At 44.9% G+C, this 15424-nt stretch overlaps 1 protein-coding gene across 2 annotated transcripts in view; it reads left to right on the forward strand.

Annotated features, from left to right (window-relative positions):
* Window positions 1–15424, forward strand: part of AP2B1 (adaptor related protein complex 2 subunit beta 1) — a 178022-nt gene that overhangs the window by 139401 nt on the left and 23197 nt on the right. For both annotated transcript variants that reach the window (XM_077482163.1, XM_077482164.1), the window contains one exon: window positions 4635–4721. In XM_077482163.1, coding sequence (XP_077338289.1) covers window positions 4635–4721 — 87 coding nt within the window. The remainder of the gene's footprint in view (window positions 1–4634; window positions 4722–15424) is intronic.

Raw genomic sequence — 15424 nt, forward strand, 5'->3', positions numbered from 1 at the left:
GAAGCTTAGGCTGCTGGCAAAAACTCCTGGAATCAATGACACAGATATCCCAGGAGTCAGCAGGACAGCTTTCATACCTCAGATCAATCTCAGTTTATGCATTTTCAGACCTGAACCCTGATTTTTGCTCCTTTAGACCTCAGATCAGCCCCAGTTCCTGCACCTTCAGACCTCATATCGGCCTTCGTGCATGCACCTTCATACCTCTGATTAGCCCCAGTTCCTGCACCTTCAAACACCATATCCACCTTCGTGCACGCACCTTCAGACCTCATATCGTCCTTCGTGCATGCACCTTCAGACCTCAGATTAGCCCCAGTTCCTGCACCTTCAGACCTCATATCTGCTATCATGCATGCTCCTTCAGACCTCAGATCAGCAACAGTTCCTGCTTGAATATAGTAGAAAGCGCCTGTAGTAATTTCGGAGGTTGGGAGCTCCAGTTCCTGCACCCTTGGACCTCAGGTCAGCCCCCGTTCCTGCACCGTCGGCCCTCAGGTCAGCCCCCGTTCCTGCACCGTCGGCCCTCAGGTCAGCCCCCGTTCCTGCACCGTCGGCCCTCAGGTCAGCCCCCGTTCCTGCACCGTCGGCCCTCAGGTCAGCCCCCGTTCCTGCACCGTCGGCCCTCAGGTCAGCCCCCGTTCCTGCACCGTCGGCCCTCAGGTCAGCCCCCGTTCCTGCACCTTCGGCCCTCAGGTCAGCCCCCGTTCCTGCACCTTCGGCCCTCAGGTCAGCCCCCGTTCCTGCACCGTCGGCCCTCAGGTCAGCCCCCGTTCCTGCACCGTCGGCCCTCAGGTCAGCCCCCGTTCCTGCACCGTCGGCCCTCAGGTCAGCCCCCGTTCCTGCACCGTCGGCCCTCAGGTCAGCCCCCGTTCCTGCACCGTCGGCCCTCAGGTCAGCCCCCGTTCCTGCACCGTCGGCCCTCAGGTCAGCCCCCGTTCCTGCACCGTCGGCCCTCAGGTCAGCCCCCGTTCCTGCACCGTCGGCCCTCAGGTCAGCCCCCGTTCCTGCACCGTCGGCCCTCAGGTCAGCCCCCGTTCCTGCACCGTCGGCCCTCAGGTCAGCCCCCGTTCCTGCACCGTCGGCCCTCAGGTCAGCCCCCGTTCCTGCACCGTCGGCCCTCAGGTCAGCCCCCGTTCCTGCACCGTCGGCCCTCAGGTCAGCCCCCGTTCCTGCACCGTCGGCCCTCAGGTCAGCCCCCGTTCCTGCACCGTCGGCCCTCAGGTCAGCCCCCGTTCCTGCACCGTCGGCCCTCAGGTCAGCCCCCGTTCCTGCACCGTCGGCCCTCAGGTCAGCCCCCGTTCCTGCACCGTCGGCCCTCAGGTCAGCCCCCGTTCCTGCACCGTCGGCCCTCAGGTCAGCCCCCGTTCCTGCACCGTCGGCCCTCAGGTCAGCCCCCGTTCCTGCACCGTCGGCCCTCAGGTCAGCCCCCGTTCCTGCACCGTCGGCCCTCAGGTCAGCCCCCGTTCCTGCACCGTCGGCCCTCAGGTCAGCCCCCGTTCCTGCACCGTCGGCCCTCAGGTCAGCCCCCGTTCCTGCACCGTCGGCCCTCAGGTCAGCCCCCGTTCCTGCACCGTCGGCCCTCAGGTCAGCCCCCGTTCCTGCACCGTCGGCCCTCAGGTCAGCCCCCGTTCCTGCACCGTCGGCCCTCAGGTCAGCCCCCGTTCCTGCACCGTCGGCCCTCAGGTCAGCCCCCGTTCCTGCACCTTCGGGCCTCAGGTCAGCCCCCTGTAGCCAAAACATTTGTGCGTAATGTGTAAGGGTTTGAACCACTTTTATGTTTGTATTACTGCCTGTGTTTCCCATGGAGGTGCATCCTCTGTATTTGTTCCATTGTTACTGGAACAGAATTGGATGTGAACAGGAAGCAAAGAGGACATTTTCCAAATGGAGGACATTAATGTCTTAACAATTGTCACTCTGCAGAGATTCCTCATAATTATTGTTCTAGCTCTTGGAGAGCAAATAAAGAGAATACTTTCTAATGGAGCAGAGGGAAAAAAAGATGGGTTTTAACCGCTCACCGTATTGAAAACTAGAAAAAAATGTTTTATCATTAGATCAACTTTAACACATATACTTTTTTGTGGATTAATCTGTAATTTACTTCTTTAGACTCTTTTTAAGGAGAGTGTTGGCATTATAGCAAAATTACTGTGATCATCTACACTATTATCTGCAAATAATCGACAATGGCTTGTAGGCCAAAATTGGTTATAAAAACTGGACACATGAATGTAAACTTTATAAGTCAGGCATTATGTAACATTTAGCTTTACAATGGCTGAACTCAAGTTCCATTATAATAGATAACAGAGTGCCCTCACAATGAGTGGGAGGGTCAAAGAAACATTGGTCTTGAAGCTATTGTGATTCAGGATAAATCATTTACTGCAGACATTTTTTCTTTTATTGTTAGTCTTGATAATCTGACCTGTTACTGACACCAAAGCCCTGTTATATGCACCTCCATGCTTGTCTTCCTTGCAAACATACACAGGGAGCTGTAGGACTGAGGGAAACAGAAGCAAGAGACAGACATCCTAAGCAAAAATTGTGTGGAAAATCATTTATATGCAATACATTTGAAATGTTTTCACATTGATTTAGTGTTTTATTACAAATGATCCTTCTTACTTTCAGTTTTTACAAGATATTACAATGTAAATCACTGTTTTTAGTGGTGCCCCTTCACATCAATGAAATGCAATTGGAAAGCGACAGGTACAGGTCCCATAGAAGTCAATGATATCATACCAGAAATGCATATAAATGCATTTTTGTTTTTGCCCATGTGTTGGTGGCTAGGAGCTGCTACCCTCTGGTGTCCTAACAACCAATGTCTCATCCCTGACATGGACCTACATCACTGGACAAAGTGACTGATGATGGATGTACATCGCTGAGATAATTTTTTTTTTATTTGAGATTTGTCAAAAACAGGGTTTTCTTTGTTTGTTTTTGTACATTTGAAGGGGGCAGGATCTAGGGGACCCCTTATTGTTAAAGTGGGCTTCTAGATTCCGATAAGCCCTGCAATAACGTGGGGGGGGGGGGTGGCATGTGGCCTGGTTCAGGTGCAGTGAGGGGACCAGCCCCGTCCAAGATGCTGTGCTTTTCTGTGTAAACTGTGTTATCTGTGGTGGTGATAAAGTGGTGGAGGTGAGTACAGACATTTTCATCAGTACAAGTGGACTGCAGAATAGCTTCTCTTCGATTGCCAAGAAACGGGTAGTATTAATTGGTTGGTTGTATTTATTGTATCCAGCAGTCTGTCATTATTTTAAAAGAGTAGCCTGTTGTATTTTCTTTTCTTTTTTTTTTTTTTTCTTTTTTTTTCTTTTTTTTACAAATCAATCCTGTTGCTTGTGCTGTCTTCTCCTGGAGCTGTCTTCCACATCACTGTCTTTTTCCTTGCTTCTGCTGTCTTCTTTTCGCCGCTGGTTACCCACTAAAAACAAAAAAGGCAGCTCTTGTCCTGAGGTTGTCTTCCTCCATTGTGATGTCCCCCGTTGTCTGACATCTCTCGAATAGCCATGTGGCGTGGCCATTCGATGACGTTACCCAGGGGGGTGGCCCCTTGTGACGTCACTTCCAGATTCCAATAAGCCCTTGTCCCCTTCAACATGGGGGCATGGTGCTTTGGGGAGAGGGGGCAGAGCTCCCCTGTCTCAAAGCACTCACCCCCCCCCATGTTTAGGGCATGTGACCTGGTATGGTTCAGGAGGGGGGGAGCTCACTCGTCACCTCCCTTCCATGATCTACCGGGCTGCATGCTCTGATAAGGTTCTGGTATGGATTTGGGGGGGAACCCCACTTCATTTTTTTTTGGGCATGGAGGTGTTCCCTGTAATTCCATACCATGGTGTTTTTTTTTTTTACATTCAGCTGTCAGCGGGGAAGTGGTGACTCATCGGTTGTTAAGGATGCAACGGCCGCCTTCCCGACCCACTCTTTAGCAACCAGCTATGTACAGTGAATGTAAAAAAAAACGCAAATCATGGTTGCAGTAAAATCGTGGTAAAGACGCAGTACTTGCATTTTTGTTGCGTCCATTGAAGTCTATTACATGTAAAATGCTGCATTTTGTAGGAAAAAAGTCCCTGACCCTTTCCAAAAACGCACAGGCACAAAAATGCTTTGATGTGAACGTGTTCCATAGGAACCCATGTTAAAAAAAATTGTGTGAATCAGGCCTAAATATATATGCATGCACTTGTGTTTTCTATAGATTTCTTTTTAATTCATTTTGTAGTAGTTTTCTTTTCTTTCTCTTTTTTTTTTTTTTTTTTTTTTTTTTTTTTGGTAGAGAAGGGGTGGGGTACGTTGTTAAAAAAAAAAACATGTAAAGATTTTTTAAGCAGTTGGATTGCCTCTTATATGTTGGGCAATGTACTGGAAGTTCAAAAGGTTATCCAACCAATTCATTTTTTTTAAAGTTATTAAAACCATTGTCATTGGCTAAGTGCCAAGTCATGCAAGTGCATTTTCTATTTCATTCTGTAACCCAGCCCACCTAACAGCTGCATGTCCTACCTTGTAACTGAATATGGCTGTTTTAATGTTATGTTCTTTAACACATGGACAGATCTTGCCCACCCCAAACTAAACTTTTCCTGTTGTACTTTACATAGAACGTCAAGTTTTCCTGGCCACCTGGAAAGACATACCTAATGAAAATGAGCTACAGTTCCAGATCAAGGAATGCCATCTGAATGCAGGTTAGTTAGTTACAATGTTTCTCAGTTGACTCAGTTCACATTGGGTGAATAAACTGTACTCGCACTTTGTGGTCAACATCTGTTGCTGGTATCGGTAGACTGAAAATGAACATTTACATAAAGCTGGATAATTTAGAAGTGAGTTGTAAAAAGATATTGCCCAATGAGCTGCTGGAGGGTACAAGGGATGTGTATGCTTCAAACCTCTGGAGTGCCTTTGCAGAGCTAAGTGCACTTGTGTATCAGCCTGCTGCTGATCTGTCTATCTCTGAATCACGGGCTTTATCTGTACTAAGCCTAAAAATGTTTAAAGCGGGTGTATTCCAGCAGAAAAACAAAAATGTAAAAAACAATACAAAAAACCCTGTAAGGCAAAGGCATAATGAAATGCCTTAGAACGAGGTTCCCCTATCGCAGGCCGGTCCACGGCGAGTGAGTTGACATTTTGCCCTCGGCCTGTCTTCCGGGTTCGCGGCTCCAACACTGTGAGTAGCCGGAGCTGCGATGACGTCACTCCTGCACATTTGTGTGGGAGTCTTCCCGGCAAGGATCGACAGCATCTGCCAGACCTTCAGCCGGGCATTCACATCGCATGTGCCGCTGACGTCAGCGACTGCATGCAAAGTGAATATCTCCTAAATTGTACGGGTTTAGGAGATAATCATTTTACCTACAGGTAAGCCTTATTATAGACAGGCCTTATTATGTTAAAATAAAATGGGTATACAACCACTTTAAGTCAATGGCATGTACCTCCCTCAGTACACATGCTGCAATCTGCATTTTACTAATAGGACCACATGTTCTACATGCAAGTGCCAATTTGGCGATTGTTTAACATCTTATTTTCCAAAGCATTATGTTGCATATTCTGCTTGCTTGCTTTTGGAGTACAGTTGTGACATGACTCTTTTCACAAAGCACAATAAAAAGCCTTTCAATAAATGCTTAATAGAAGGTTTAGGATTAAACCAGGGAAATTCAATTTCAAACGTACACATTTGAGCTGTTAATTTGAAATGCCAGAAGGCTGAACATCAAGACAGAAAGAGGCATGCATTACTTCCACTATATAGCAATGTTAAAGCCGAATTCTAGGCTAACATCAGAACCCATGTTTGAAATACCAATTTGATACATGTTTAACCTTCCAAAGGCTTTGTAATTCTGTTCATTCAGTCTCATTTGTTACTTCTGCTAAGTCCTGTATTCCATGGGACCTCCACTACAGTTGTGCAATACAATGTGGCCTAAGGTTCACCCTAGCCTATGACTGGACAGTGGCAGAGGGCCCATATTACTAGTCTTTGAACGCTTTCTCGGTTAGACAAACAGTACTGTAGAATTTAGCAGAGCATGACTGACTTGCAGTTTTGATCTTTTAACTTCCCCCCCTGAGTGCTGATGGGGTGATTACAGGTGGCAAGGTATAAAAACAGATCCATGTACTTTTGCTAGCTATAATTGTATTTTATATATTTGCAAGGACTTCAGTAGTCTTTAAGGAGTGTAACTGAAACCAACACTGTTAAAACCTCTGTCAGATTTTTGTTCCATGGTAGGCATAACTGAAAGCAGGCAAGTAACCCAAGGAGATGTAGAAGCGCTTCTTTGTATTGTGACTGCAAAATAGTATTATGAATGCAAAGTTTTAGCTTTAGCAAATCACCCACTCAGTATTGTGCCACCTTCAGGAGTATGACACTAGGTAAAACCAAAACCCCCACACTGTTGTCTAGGGGTTAAAAAAGAATGCACTTATAATGGTGAGTGTGAAGGCTCCAGGGTTGTCTTCAGTGGAGTTACTGTTGGGTTTAGGGGTTAGTGTGCTTTTGGGACAACCTCCCCAGTTCAGATGCCACTGAATGCTCAGTTTAGGGCAATATGCCCTGTGTATTGATCTACGTGGACTCAAGTGGGAGGTGCGGAAGCCATTGTCAAGACTGTATACTTACACATCTTCACAGTGTCCAAGGAGGATGGGGCATGACCTGTCTTGGATCTCAAAGCATTAAAAGATTTTGACAAAATTTGCAAGTTCAGAATATAATTGATTTGGTCGGTAGTGGTGTTCCCGTATTGGGCACCTTCTGCCATCTATCAATATCAAGGATGCTTTTTTCCATGTAGCCATGTATTAGAGGCACCAGCAGCTCTTGCACTTTACAATAGGGGCGGAGCATTATCAGTTTACAGCTTAGTCACTACTCTTGTGGTGCACCAAGTGTTCACCAAAACATTGGCACCAGTGTTAGCCGCCTTGAGGTAAAGAGTGTTACTAATTGTCGTGTACCTGGATGATCTATTTGGTGCAAAGTCCAATTTGGAACTGAAGTCCAACCTGTCTATCACCATTCAGACTGGAGGATTTCAGATGGATCTTGATTCATGAGACGTCCTTGCTACTTCTGTCACCTGATCCAAGATGCCAAACAGGCAAAAGTGTTACTTCTGTCGAATAAACTATAGTTCCATGTTCACCTACTGCATGCTTGTAGTTGTAGGTGTTGGTCTATTCACCACTGCATGTGAGTTTTGAGGTTCATGATAGCATTTCGAAGCAGACCCTTATGTACAACACCACTCCAGGAAGTTGCAGCATGGGATCCTGTCGCAGTGGAACAAGACTCTTCTGTCTCTGGACAGGGAGATCAAGTCGTCGGACAAAGTCATTTCTAATTTGCTGGCTGCACTGTCTTCTGCTGCTGCTTGGGAAGTAATTTTTTCCTCCTTCGCTGAAAAATGACAATGGATGCCAAATTGTGCAGCTGGGGGAAGGACTGGGTGTCTGGTCCACCCAAGGTTCTTGGGGGTAGGAAGAATCCCTGTCCCTCATCAATTTGCTAGAATTTCAAGTGATTAGATGGGCTTTGCTTTACTGCCCGCACCTACTGGGGAGTTACCCTGTGCAGATGCATTCAGACGACACCACAACAGTGGCATATATAAATCCAAGGATGTGAGGAAGGTACGAGGAGTGTGGCGGCAGCAGTGCTGGACCTATTTTGTTTTCAGAGTTGGGCAGAGTCAGATGTCTCATTTCTTAGTCAAAAATGTCCGTACAAGGGATAGTGGACCTGTCATTCTAAGGTTATTCAATAAATCTGCCCGTGACTGGAAACACCAGATGTCAATCTTCTAGTGCCCTGCCTCAATCGAATGGTGGACAGGTTTGTAGCATAAGCAAAGGAATCTTGGCTAGACACAGGTGACACATTGGTGACTTTGTGGGATGGCTTCACTCTGATATATGCTTACTCGCTAATAAAACTTTTGCTGCAGCTGCTACACTGGATAGAAGGGCATTTCATTGATTTTGATGACTCTGGATTGGTCCAACAGGTCATGGTATGTGAGTCTCGTTCCTCTGGTAGTGGATGCTCCTTAGCACCTAGAGCTTCAAGAAAAGACCGGTTGTCTGAAGGAATTGTTCACAGCCAGGGCAGGACTTAGGGTGGTAGGGGCCCCTGGGCTTGAGTCATTTTCGGGCCCTACCTTCTATACATTACCGTATTTATCAAAGTATAACACGCACCCCAAGTTTAGGATGGAATTTTAAGGAAAAAAACTTTTAGCAGGGATGTTTCAGGAAAAAAACTTCCATTTAAATGCCCATCTGCAGCCTTGTCCAGTGTCATTTGCAGCCTTGTCCAGTGTCATTTGCAGCCTTGCCCAGTGTCATTTGCAGCCGTGTCAGTGTAGCCTTGTTATTTTCAGCCTTGCCCCAGTGTCATTTGCAGCCTTGTCGTCATTGCAGTCTTGAAGTTTAAAAATGGCGCCACCGAGATACAGAGTCCTGTGTATCTCAACGGCTCTCGGGTCCTCTCGGCAGTGTAACGACATATTCAGCGACCCATTGTAGTTTGCTACGGAAGTGACGTTCCGTCACCGTCTTGGTACACCCCACACTCGTCCACAGTAAGGATACACTAAGAAGGGGTAAAGCGAACATGTTGTTACACCCACCGGAGTTTTGCATTTTACACATTCAGTAAAGTCAGTTTATATAGTGAAATACAGGACTTAGATCTTGAATTTTAAAAGCAGTGGCAACCCTGCTCATCTCACAGGTTTGCTAATCTGACAGAAGTTCGCTGCTTTTAAAATTCAACATCTAAGTAGTAAGTACTGAGAGTTGCAAGTACTGTATTTCACTATATACTAACTTTAATGTTATAAATACGTCTAAAATGCAAAACTCCGGTGGGTGTAATAACATGTTTGCTTTACCCCTTCTTAGTGTATGCTTACTGTGGATGAGTGTGGGGTGTAGCAAGATGGCGGCGATGGAACGTCACTTCCGTAGCAAACTGTGATGGGCCGAATATGTCGTTACAGCGGCTCTCGGGTCCTTTCGCAGTCCCGAGCAGAGCCGAGAATAGCCGAATGTGCTCGGCTCACAGTCACGCCCAGTCCCTGTGTTAAGTCCATCATAGGGCAGGACTGGGCGTGACTGTGAGCTGAGCCGCGTACACTCGGACATGTATCTCGGCGGGGCCCATGGGCTTGCGCCCAGTCAAGCCCAATGGTAAGTCCGGCCCTGTTCACAGCTGTTGAAAGCCAAGAGCTGAGAGAGAGGATTATCAGATTCAGTTATTCATGCTATGCTTAAAGTTGAATTCCATGAAATCTACAAAATCCTCCCTTACATTGAGGCTGCACCCCCACCACAAGGATTAACTGCTTGCGTATGTCAAGGGGACTTAGTAAACCATTTTTACTTGCCTGGTTCTCTACTCCAACAGAAATCTCTACACTGCTAGACCATTCCCTGCAGCCTCTTCTCCCCTATTGTTCAGCGGTCTAAGATCCTCTGAGGTCATCAAGACCAATGCAGGAACCCTAGCATAACAGTCCCCCGTCAAAGCATAGGGGGAATGGAATCTGCTTGGGCAGTGGAGAATCTGGTAAGTAAAACGGTTTGTTTTTCCAACCCCCTAAACCAGTGTTTCTCAACATTTTTTCAGTCAAGGCACCATTTCAATTTCTGTACAATTTCAAGGCACCCATTCTAAAATTTAAAAGCTAAACTGATAGTTTTACACATTGCAGCAGCATTCAAATGTAGCACGCCCAACATTAGAGGTGATTTATTCTTACAGAGCAAATATACCTTTGCACACTGGTAATCCAGTGTTTCTCTTCCCCCTCTGTTTATCTCCTTCACTCCTCTAATATCACCCTAATGCTGATAGAGGTAGGAATGGGACAAACAAGAAAGCCATTCGGGCACCTTACATCCTTCCTATTGACCAATGAATCATCTGTTAAGATGCCAGCATCTGGCCTGCATGGCACCCCCAAGGTTGTAATGATGTACAATAACATGTAGTTTTGTGTAACAAAAAGGCAGCCTTGATCAATTTGCTGGCCTGTTTGCAATTTTTAGACATTTTGCCAAGGCATCCCAAAGAATCCAGATGGCAAGGCAGAAACAAGGCTGACCTAGACCACAGGTGTCAAACACAAGGCCAGAGGGCCAAATCTGGCCCGCCAAGCTATTTAATGTGGCCTTTGCACCTCTCCTGCAGCTGAGGCATCCCCACCTGTCTCCGCCCCCCACCTTGTGTCAACAGTTGGCAGCAGAGAGGAGGATAGAACTCCTCAGCCTGATCCTGTGCTTCTCCATGCAGCCGTGGAAAGGCTTGTCTCTGCCCCCCACCCCAGTAGAAAGCAACAGAGAAAAGGACAGAACTTCTACAGATCCTGCATCTTTGTGCAGCCTCAGCACGCCCTTGTCTCTACATCCCCTGGTCTCATCATTCAACAGACTCTGGCAGCTGGGCGGTTGTTTAACTCTGAGAGGCCGTTAATTAACGGCCTCCCAGAATTCTGCTCTCGCGCACCCCCTGGGGCGCGCACACGAGACATCCGTGACCCGGCCAGTGGACCATCCAGTAGACCCGGCGCATCACGGATCACGGTAAACGGGCGCTCGTCGCGGCCGTTTACCACGTGATCGCTCCGTCAAATGATGGAGTGATCACTTGTAAACAAACCGGCGTCATGTTATGTTATGTTCCTCCCTCCCCCTCTCTGTACCGATCGGTACAGCGGAGGGGAAAGAGATCGGTGTCAGCAGCGATGTGGGCTGCATCTGCAGTGCCCACATCGCTGCTCACCGAATTTAACCCTTCAATTCCCTGCCAATACTCTGCAATACCCTGCAATACTCTGCAGTACCCTGCCATTACTCTGCAGTACCCCCCATTACTCTGCAGTACCCTGCCATTACTCTGCAGTACCCTGCCATTACTCTGCAGTACCCCCCAATACTCTGCAGTACCCCCCAATACTCTGCAGTACCCTGCCATTACTCTGCAGTACCCCCCAATACTCTGCAGTACCCCCCAATACTCTGCAGTACCCTGCCATTACTCTGCAATACACCCAATACTCTGCAATACCCCCCAATACCCTGCCATAAATTGCCATACCCAGCCATACTCTGAGATACCCAGCCATACTCGGTTATACCCTGCAATACCCAGCCATAGACACCCCCCACCCCTCACCGCCCTCCGGTGCTTCTACCAACTCGCCAGTACGATCAAAGCCAGAATCTTTTTTTTTTTTTTTTTTTTTTTATTTCAGGCTTCCCAGCCTAGAGGTGAGATGTGGGGTCATATTGACCCCCAGATTTCACTGTAAAGAGGACCTGTCACCCCATATTCCTATTACAAGGGATGTTTACATTCCTTGTAATAGGAATAAAAGTGTTAAAAAATTTATTTTTGGGGAAAAAAATGTCAAACTAAAATAAATAAAGTAAAATGAACAATAAAAAAAATAATTTTTTTTTAAAGCGCCCCTGTCCCCATGTGATCGCATGCAGAAGCGAACGCATACGTAAGCCCCGCCCACATATGAAAACGGTGTTCAAACCACACATGTGAGGTATCGCCGCGAACGTTAGAGCGAGAGCAATAATTCTAGCCCTAGACCTCCTCTGCAACTCAAAACATGTAACCAGTAAAAAAAAATTAAAGCGTTGCCTATGGGGATTTTTTAAGTAGCGACGTTTGGCGCCATTCCATGGGCATGTGCAATTTTGAAGAGTGACATGTTCGATATCTATTTACTCAGCATAACTTCATCTTTCACTTTATGCAAAAATTGGGCTAACTTTTACTGTTTTTTTGTTTTTTTTAAGCACAAAACTGTTTTTTCCCCCAAAAAAACGCGTTCGAAAAATTGCTGCGCAAATACCGTGTGAGATAAAAATTTGCAACGACCACCATTGTATTCTCCAGGGTCTTTGCTAAAAAAAATATATATAATGTTTTGGGGTTCTCTGTAATTTTCTAGCAAATAAATGATAATTTTTACATGTAGGAGAGAAATGTCAGAATTGTCCTGGGTGCTCCAGAACGCCTGATGGCGCTCCCTGCATGTTGGGCCTCTGTATGTGGCCACACTGTGTAAAAGTCTCACACATGTGGTATCGCCGTACTCGGGAGTAATAGCAGAATGTGTTTTGGGGTGTAATTTGTGGTATGCATATGCTGTGTGTGAGAAATAACCTGATAATATGACAATTTTGTGGAAAAAAAAAAAAGGGAAAAAAAATCTTGATTTTGCAAAGAATTGTGGGAAAAAATGACAACTTCAAAAAACTCATCATGCCTCTTACTAAATACATTGGAATGTCTTCTTTCCAAAAAGGGGTCATTTGGGGGGTATTTGTACTTTTCTGGCATGTTAGGGTCTCAAGAATTGAAATAGGCCGTCAGTCCTTCAGGTGTGATCAATTTTCAGATATTGGCAGCATAGCTTGTGGACTCTATAACTTTCACAAAGACCAAATAATATCCACCAATTTGTACTTATTTTTACCAAAGATATGTAGTAGTATAAATTTTGGCCAAAATTTATGAAGAAAAAATTACTAATCTGCTAAATTTTATAACAGAAACGAAGAAAAATTAATTTTTTCGCAGAATTTTCGGTCTTTTTTCTTTTATAGCACAAAAAATAAAAAACTGAGAGGTGATTAAATACCACCAAAAGAAAGCTCTATTTGTGTGAAAAAAAGGACAAAAATTTCATATAGGTCCAGTGTTGCATGACTGAGTAATTGTCATTCAAAATGTGAGAGCACCAAAAGCTGAAAATTGGTCTGGTTATTAAGGGTGTTTAAGTGCCCAGTGGTCAAGTGGTTAATAGGGACACTCCGTATATGTTGACTAGACGAAGGCCCCAAAGGAATGAGCAAAGTAGCTTAAATAGCAAGGGGCTGGCTGTAGGCTGGACTGATGAGCAGGTAATGATTACCAGGTGAGCCACTGTAGAAAAAATTAGTGCTGGCAATAATCCTACAGCTGAGCAGCCAGGGCACTGAGAAGAGGAATACTAAGAGCCCAGCCCTGACACATCTATAAAAAACTTTATTGGAGACTGCCCAAACAGAACACCATGGCAGATACAACTGGCCCTTTAAGGGGAACTATAATGCCGATGCGGCCCACAGTGAAATTGAGTTTGACACTCCTTCCCTAGACAGCCCCACTGCAAGGAAGGGTTTTTAGGTTTCTGGAGTTAGGCTTTAAGGCTCGCAAGACCTCAATCTTGTAAGATTTATTATCGTACTTCGGCGGATGTATTTTGTGTAGTGTGAGGCCCCAGGGCAGTATGCCTTCATTACTTCTCCATTGCCCATCTCCTCATTTTTCTACCACATAAGGTGGAGCAGTTGTTTTTACCACTGCTATGTCATTTATCTGAGCTTGTTCCACAGTGTGGAGGGGTTTTACCTTGGACTGGCTTTTATTTTTTATTTGGTTCCTAGTGTCCTACTCTTGTAGGTGGCACTTTACCCAGTAGGTGATGATCTAAAGCTGAGCTGTGTCCTCTGACAAAGGCAGACAAAAGAGAGTACAAATAATCCTATTTTTTTCCTGATCATACTTTTTTTATATTGAATAATTAAAAATGGCAGTAATAAAATAGTAAAGAAAAGCAAGATTCTGCTTTTATTTCTTCACACAAGTAGAGAGTGTTAATTGTTTATTTAGAAAATCTGCAAAATAACAATTTGCACTAGAATGCATAGCAACAGGATGAGGAAATCTGAATTCATCTCGTAGACATCCCCACCCTCCTGAACTTGTTACCAGCTTGTTATTCAAGTAATGTTCTTGCAAATGTCATGATGCTGGCATAGGACACAGTTATAGAAAAATCCTGCAGTTTCCCCTTTTCTGCAGAACTATTATTTTTTTGTCCTTAGAATAAAGAAGTCTAATATTGGGTACAGTTATCACAGGTTTTGGTCATATCTCTCCATATGAGTGTGTGGGTAAAATAACATTATACATGCAATATAGGCTTCTTACAGTATATTTAATGCCAAAACGTTCTTGGCTTATTGGCAATGTGTCCCTTAATGTCCTATCCTATGGGCACAAAAATAAATGGGAGGAACTCTTTCTTGGACAGTTGTCAACAGAAAAATTGGATGATTTTTCCCATTAATCCGTTTCTGATAACAATATAAACAATTTTGGATTTTCCTTCACTTGTAATCCCTCGACAGTGGTGAACAGGACAAATAGAGAGCGTGGAGACATTTATGAATGCAGTTTTATCGAGTTTTGCATTTTAGTTTTTTGAATGTTGCACCATGCAAATGTGTGCAAGATATCATTGATGCATCATGATTAATTAAACAAAAAGTCAGGATACATTACTGTCACTAACAAAAATCAATTCAAGACCACATTGGTGCTTCTTGCTCAGGCATCAGATAATAAACCATATAAAATGCTAAATAAAAATAAAATACTCACATTTAAGGTACATAGAGTGCAAACAATGCATAAAATATAAGTGCTGGACGCAGCACCAAAAGAGCACATCTGGCATCCCAGTACTAAGCAGATCACTGTATATTATTACACAGAATCTGTATAGTGCCGACAGTTTACACAGTGCTTTACAACTTGAGGGTAGACAGTATAAATACAATACACTTTAATACAGTAGGAATCAAAGAGCCTTGCTCATATTAGAGCTTACAATCTGAGAGGGAGGGTCAAGAGATACAAGAGGTATTACCTGTGGGGAATGTGCTGATGGAGAAAATAAATGTACAATTTTTAGATGAGGGCCGGATAGGCTTCTCTGAAGAGATGAGTTTTCAGGGATCCTCTGAAAGTGGACAAAGTAGGAGATGCCACCACAGTAACCCTCCTCCCTTCAATCCAACCCAATCAAGCATGGGTTCGAAACGGGAAGTGCACCAAAGCCAGACCAGAAGTACGTCATCTGGCATATCTCTCAACCAGACCGAACATGTTCCAATCAAAACTTCTTTCAGCCCCAACATTTATTGTGACTTCGGAGTCACTTGGGAACATAACTTGGGTTTGCCGCTTGCCCGCCCTTCCTCCCTTTCCCTATCCTTCAACCTACTCCTTTCCTGTTCTTCCTTCTGATCATTACTCCTATGCATATACTATGTCATATTCCTATACCCTTCATTGCTATGTTTCTCATTTCACTGTGATTTATTGCATATCATCCTACACAGCCAACATACATCAATTCACAACAACAAGCCCACAATTGTAGAGACAGTCTTGATATTCCATAGCTTTATTCAAGCTTTAAATGGCTCATTAACAAAGTTTGAAATGCATACATCCGAAGTATATCATGTATATATGTACAGTACTGTGCAAAAGTTTTAAGCAGGTGTGAAA

This window comes from Lithobates pipiens, unplaced genomic scaffold, assembly GCF_037356315.1.
Source record: "Lithobates pipiens isolate NorthernLeopardFrog02 unplaced genomic scaffold, aLitPip1_a1.2 Scaffold_16, whole genome shotgun sequence".
NCBI classification, from domain to species: Eukaryota; Metazoa; Chordata; class Amphibia; order Anura; family Ranidae; genus Lithobates; species Lithobates pipiens.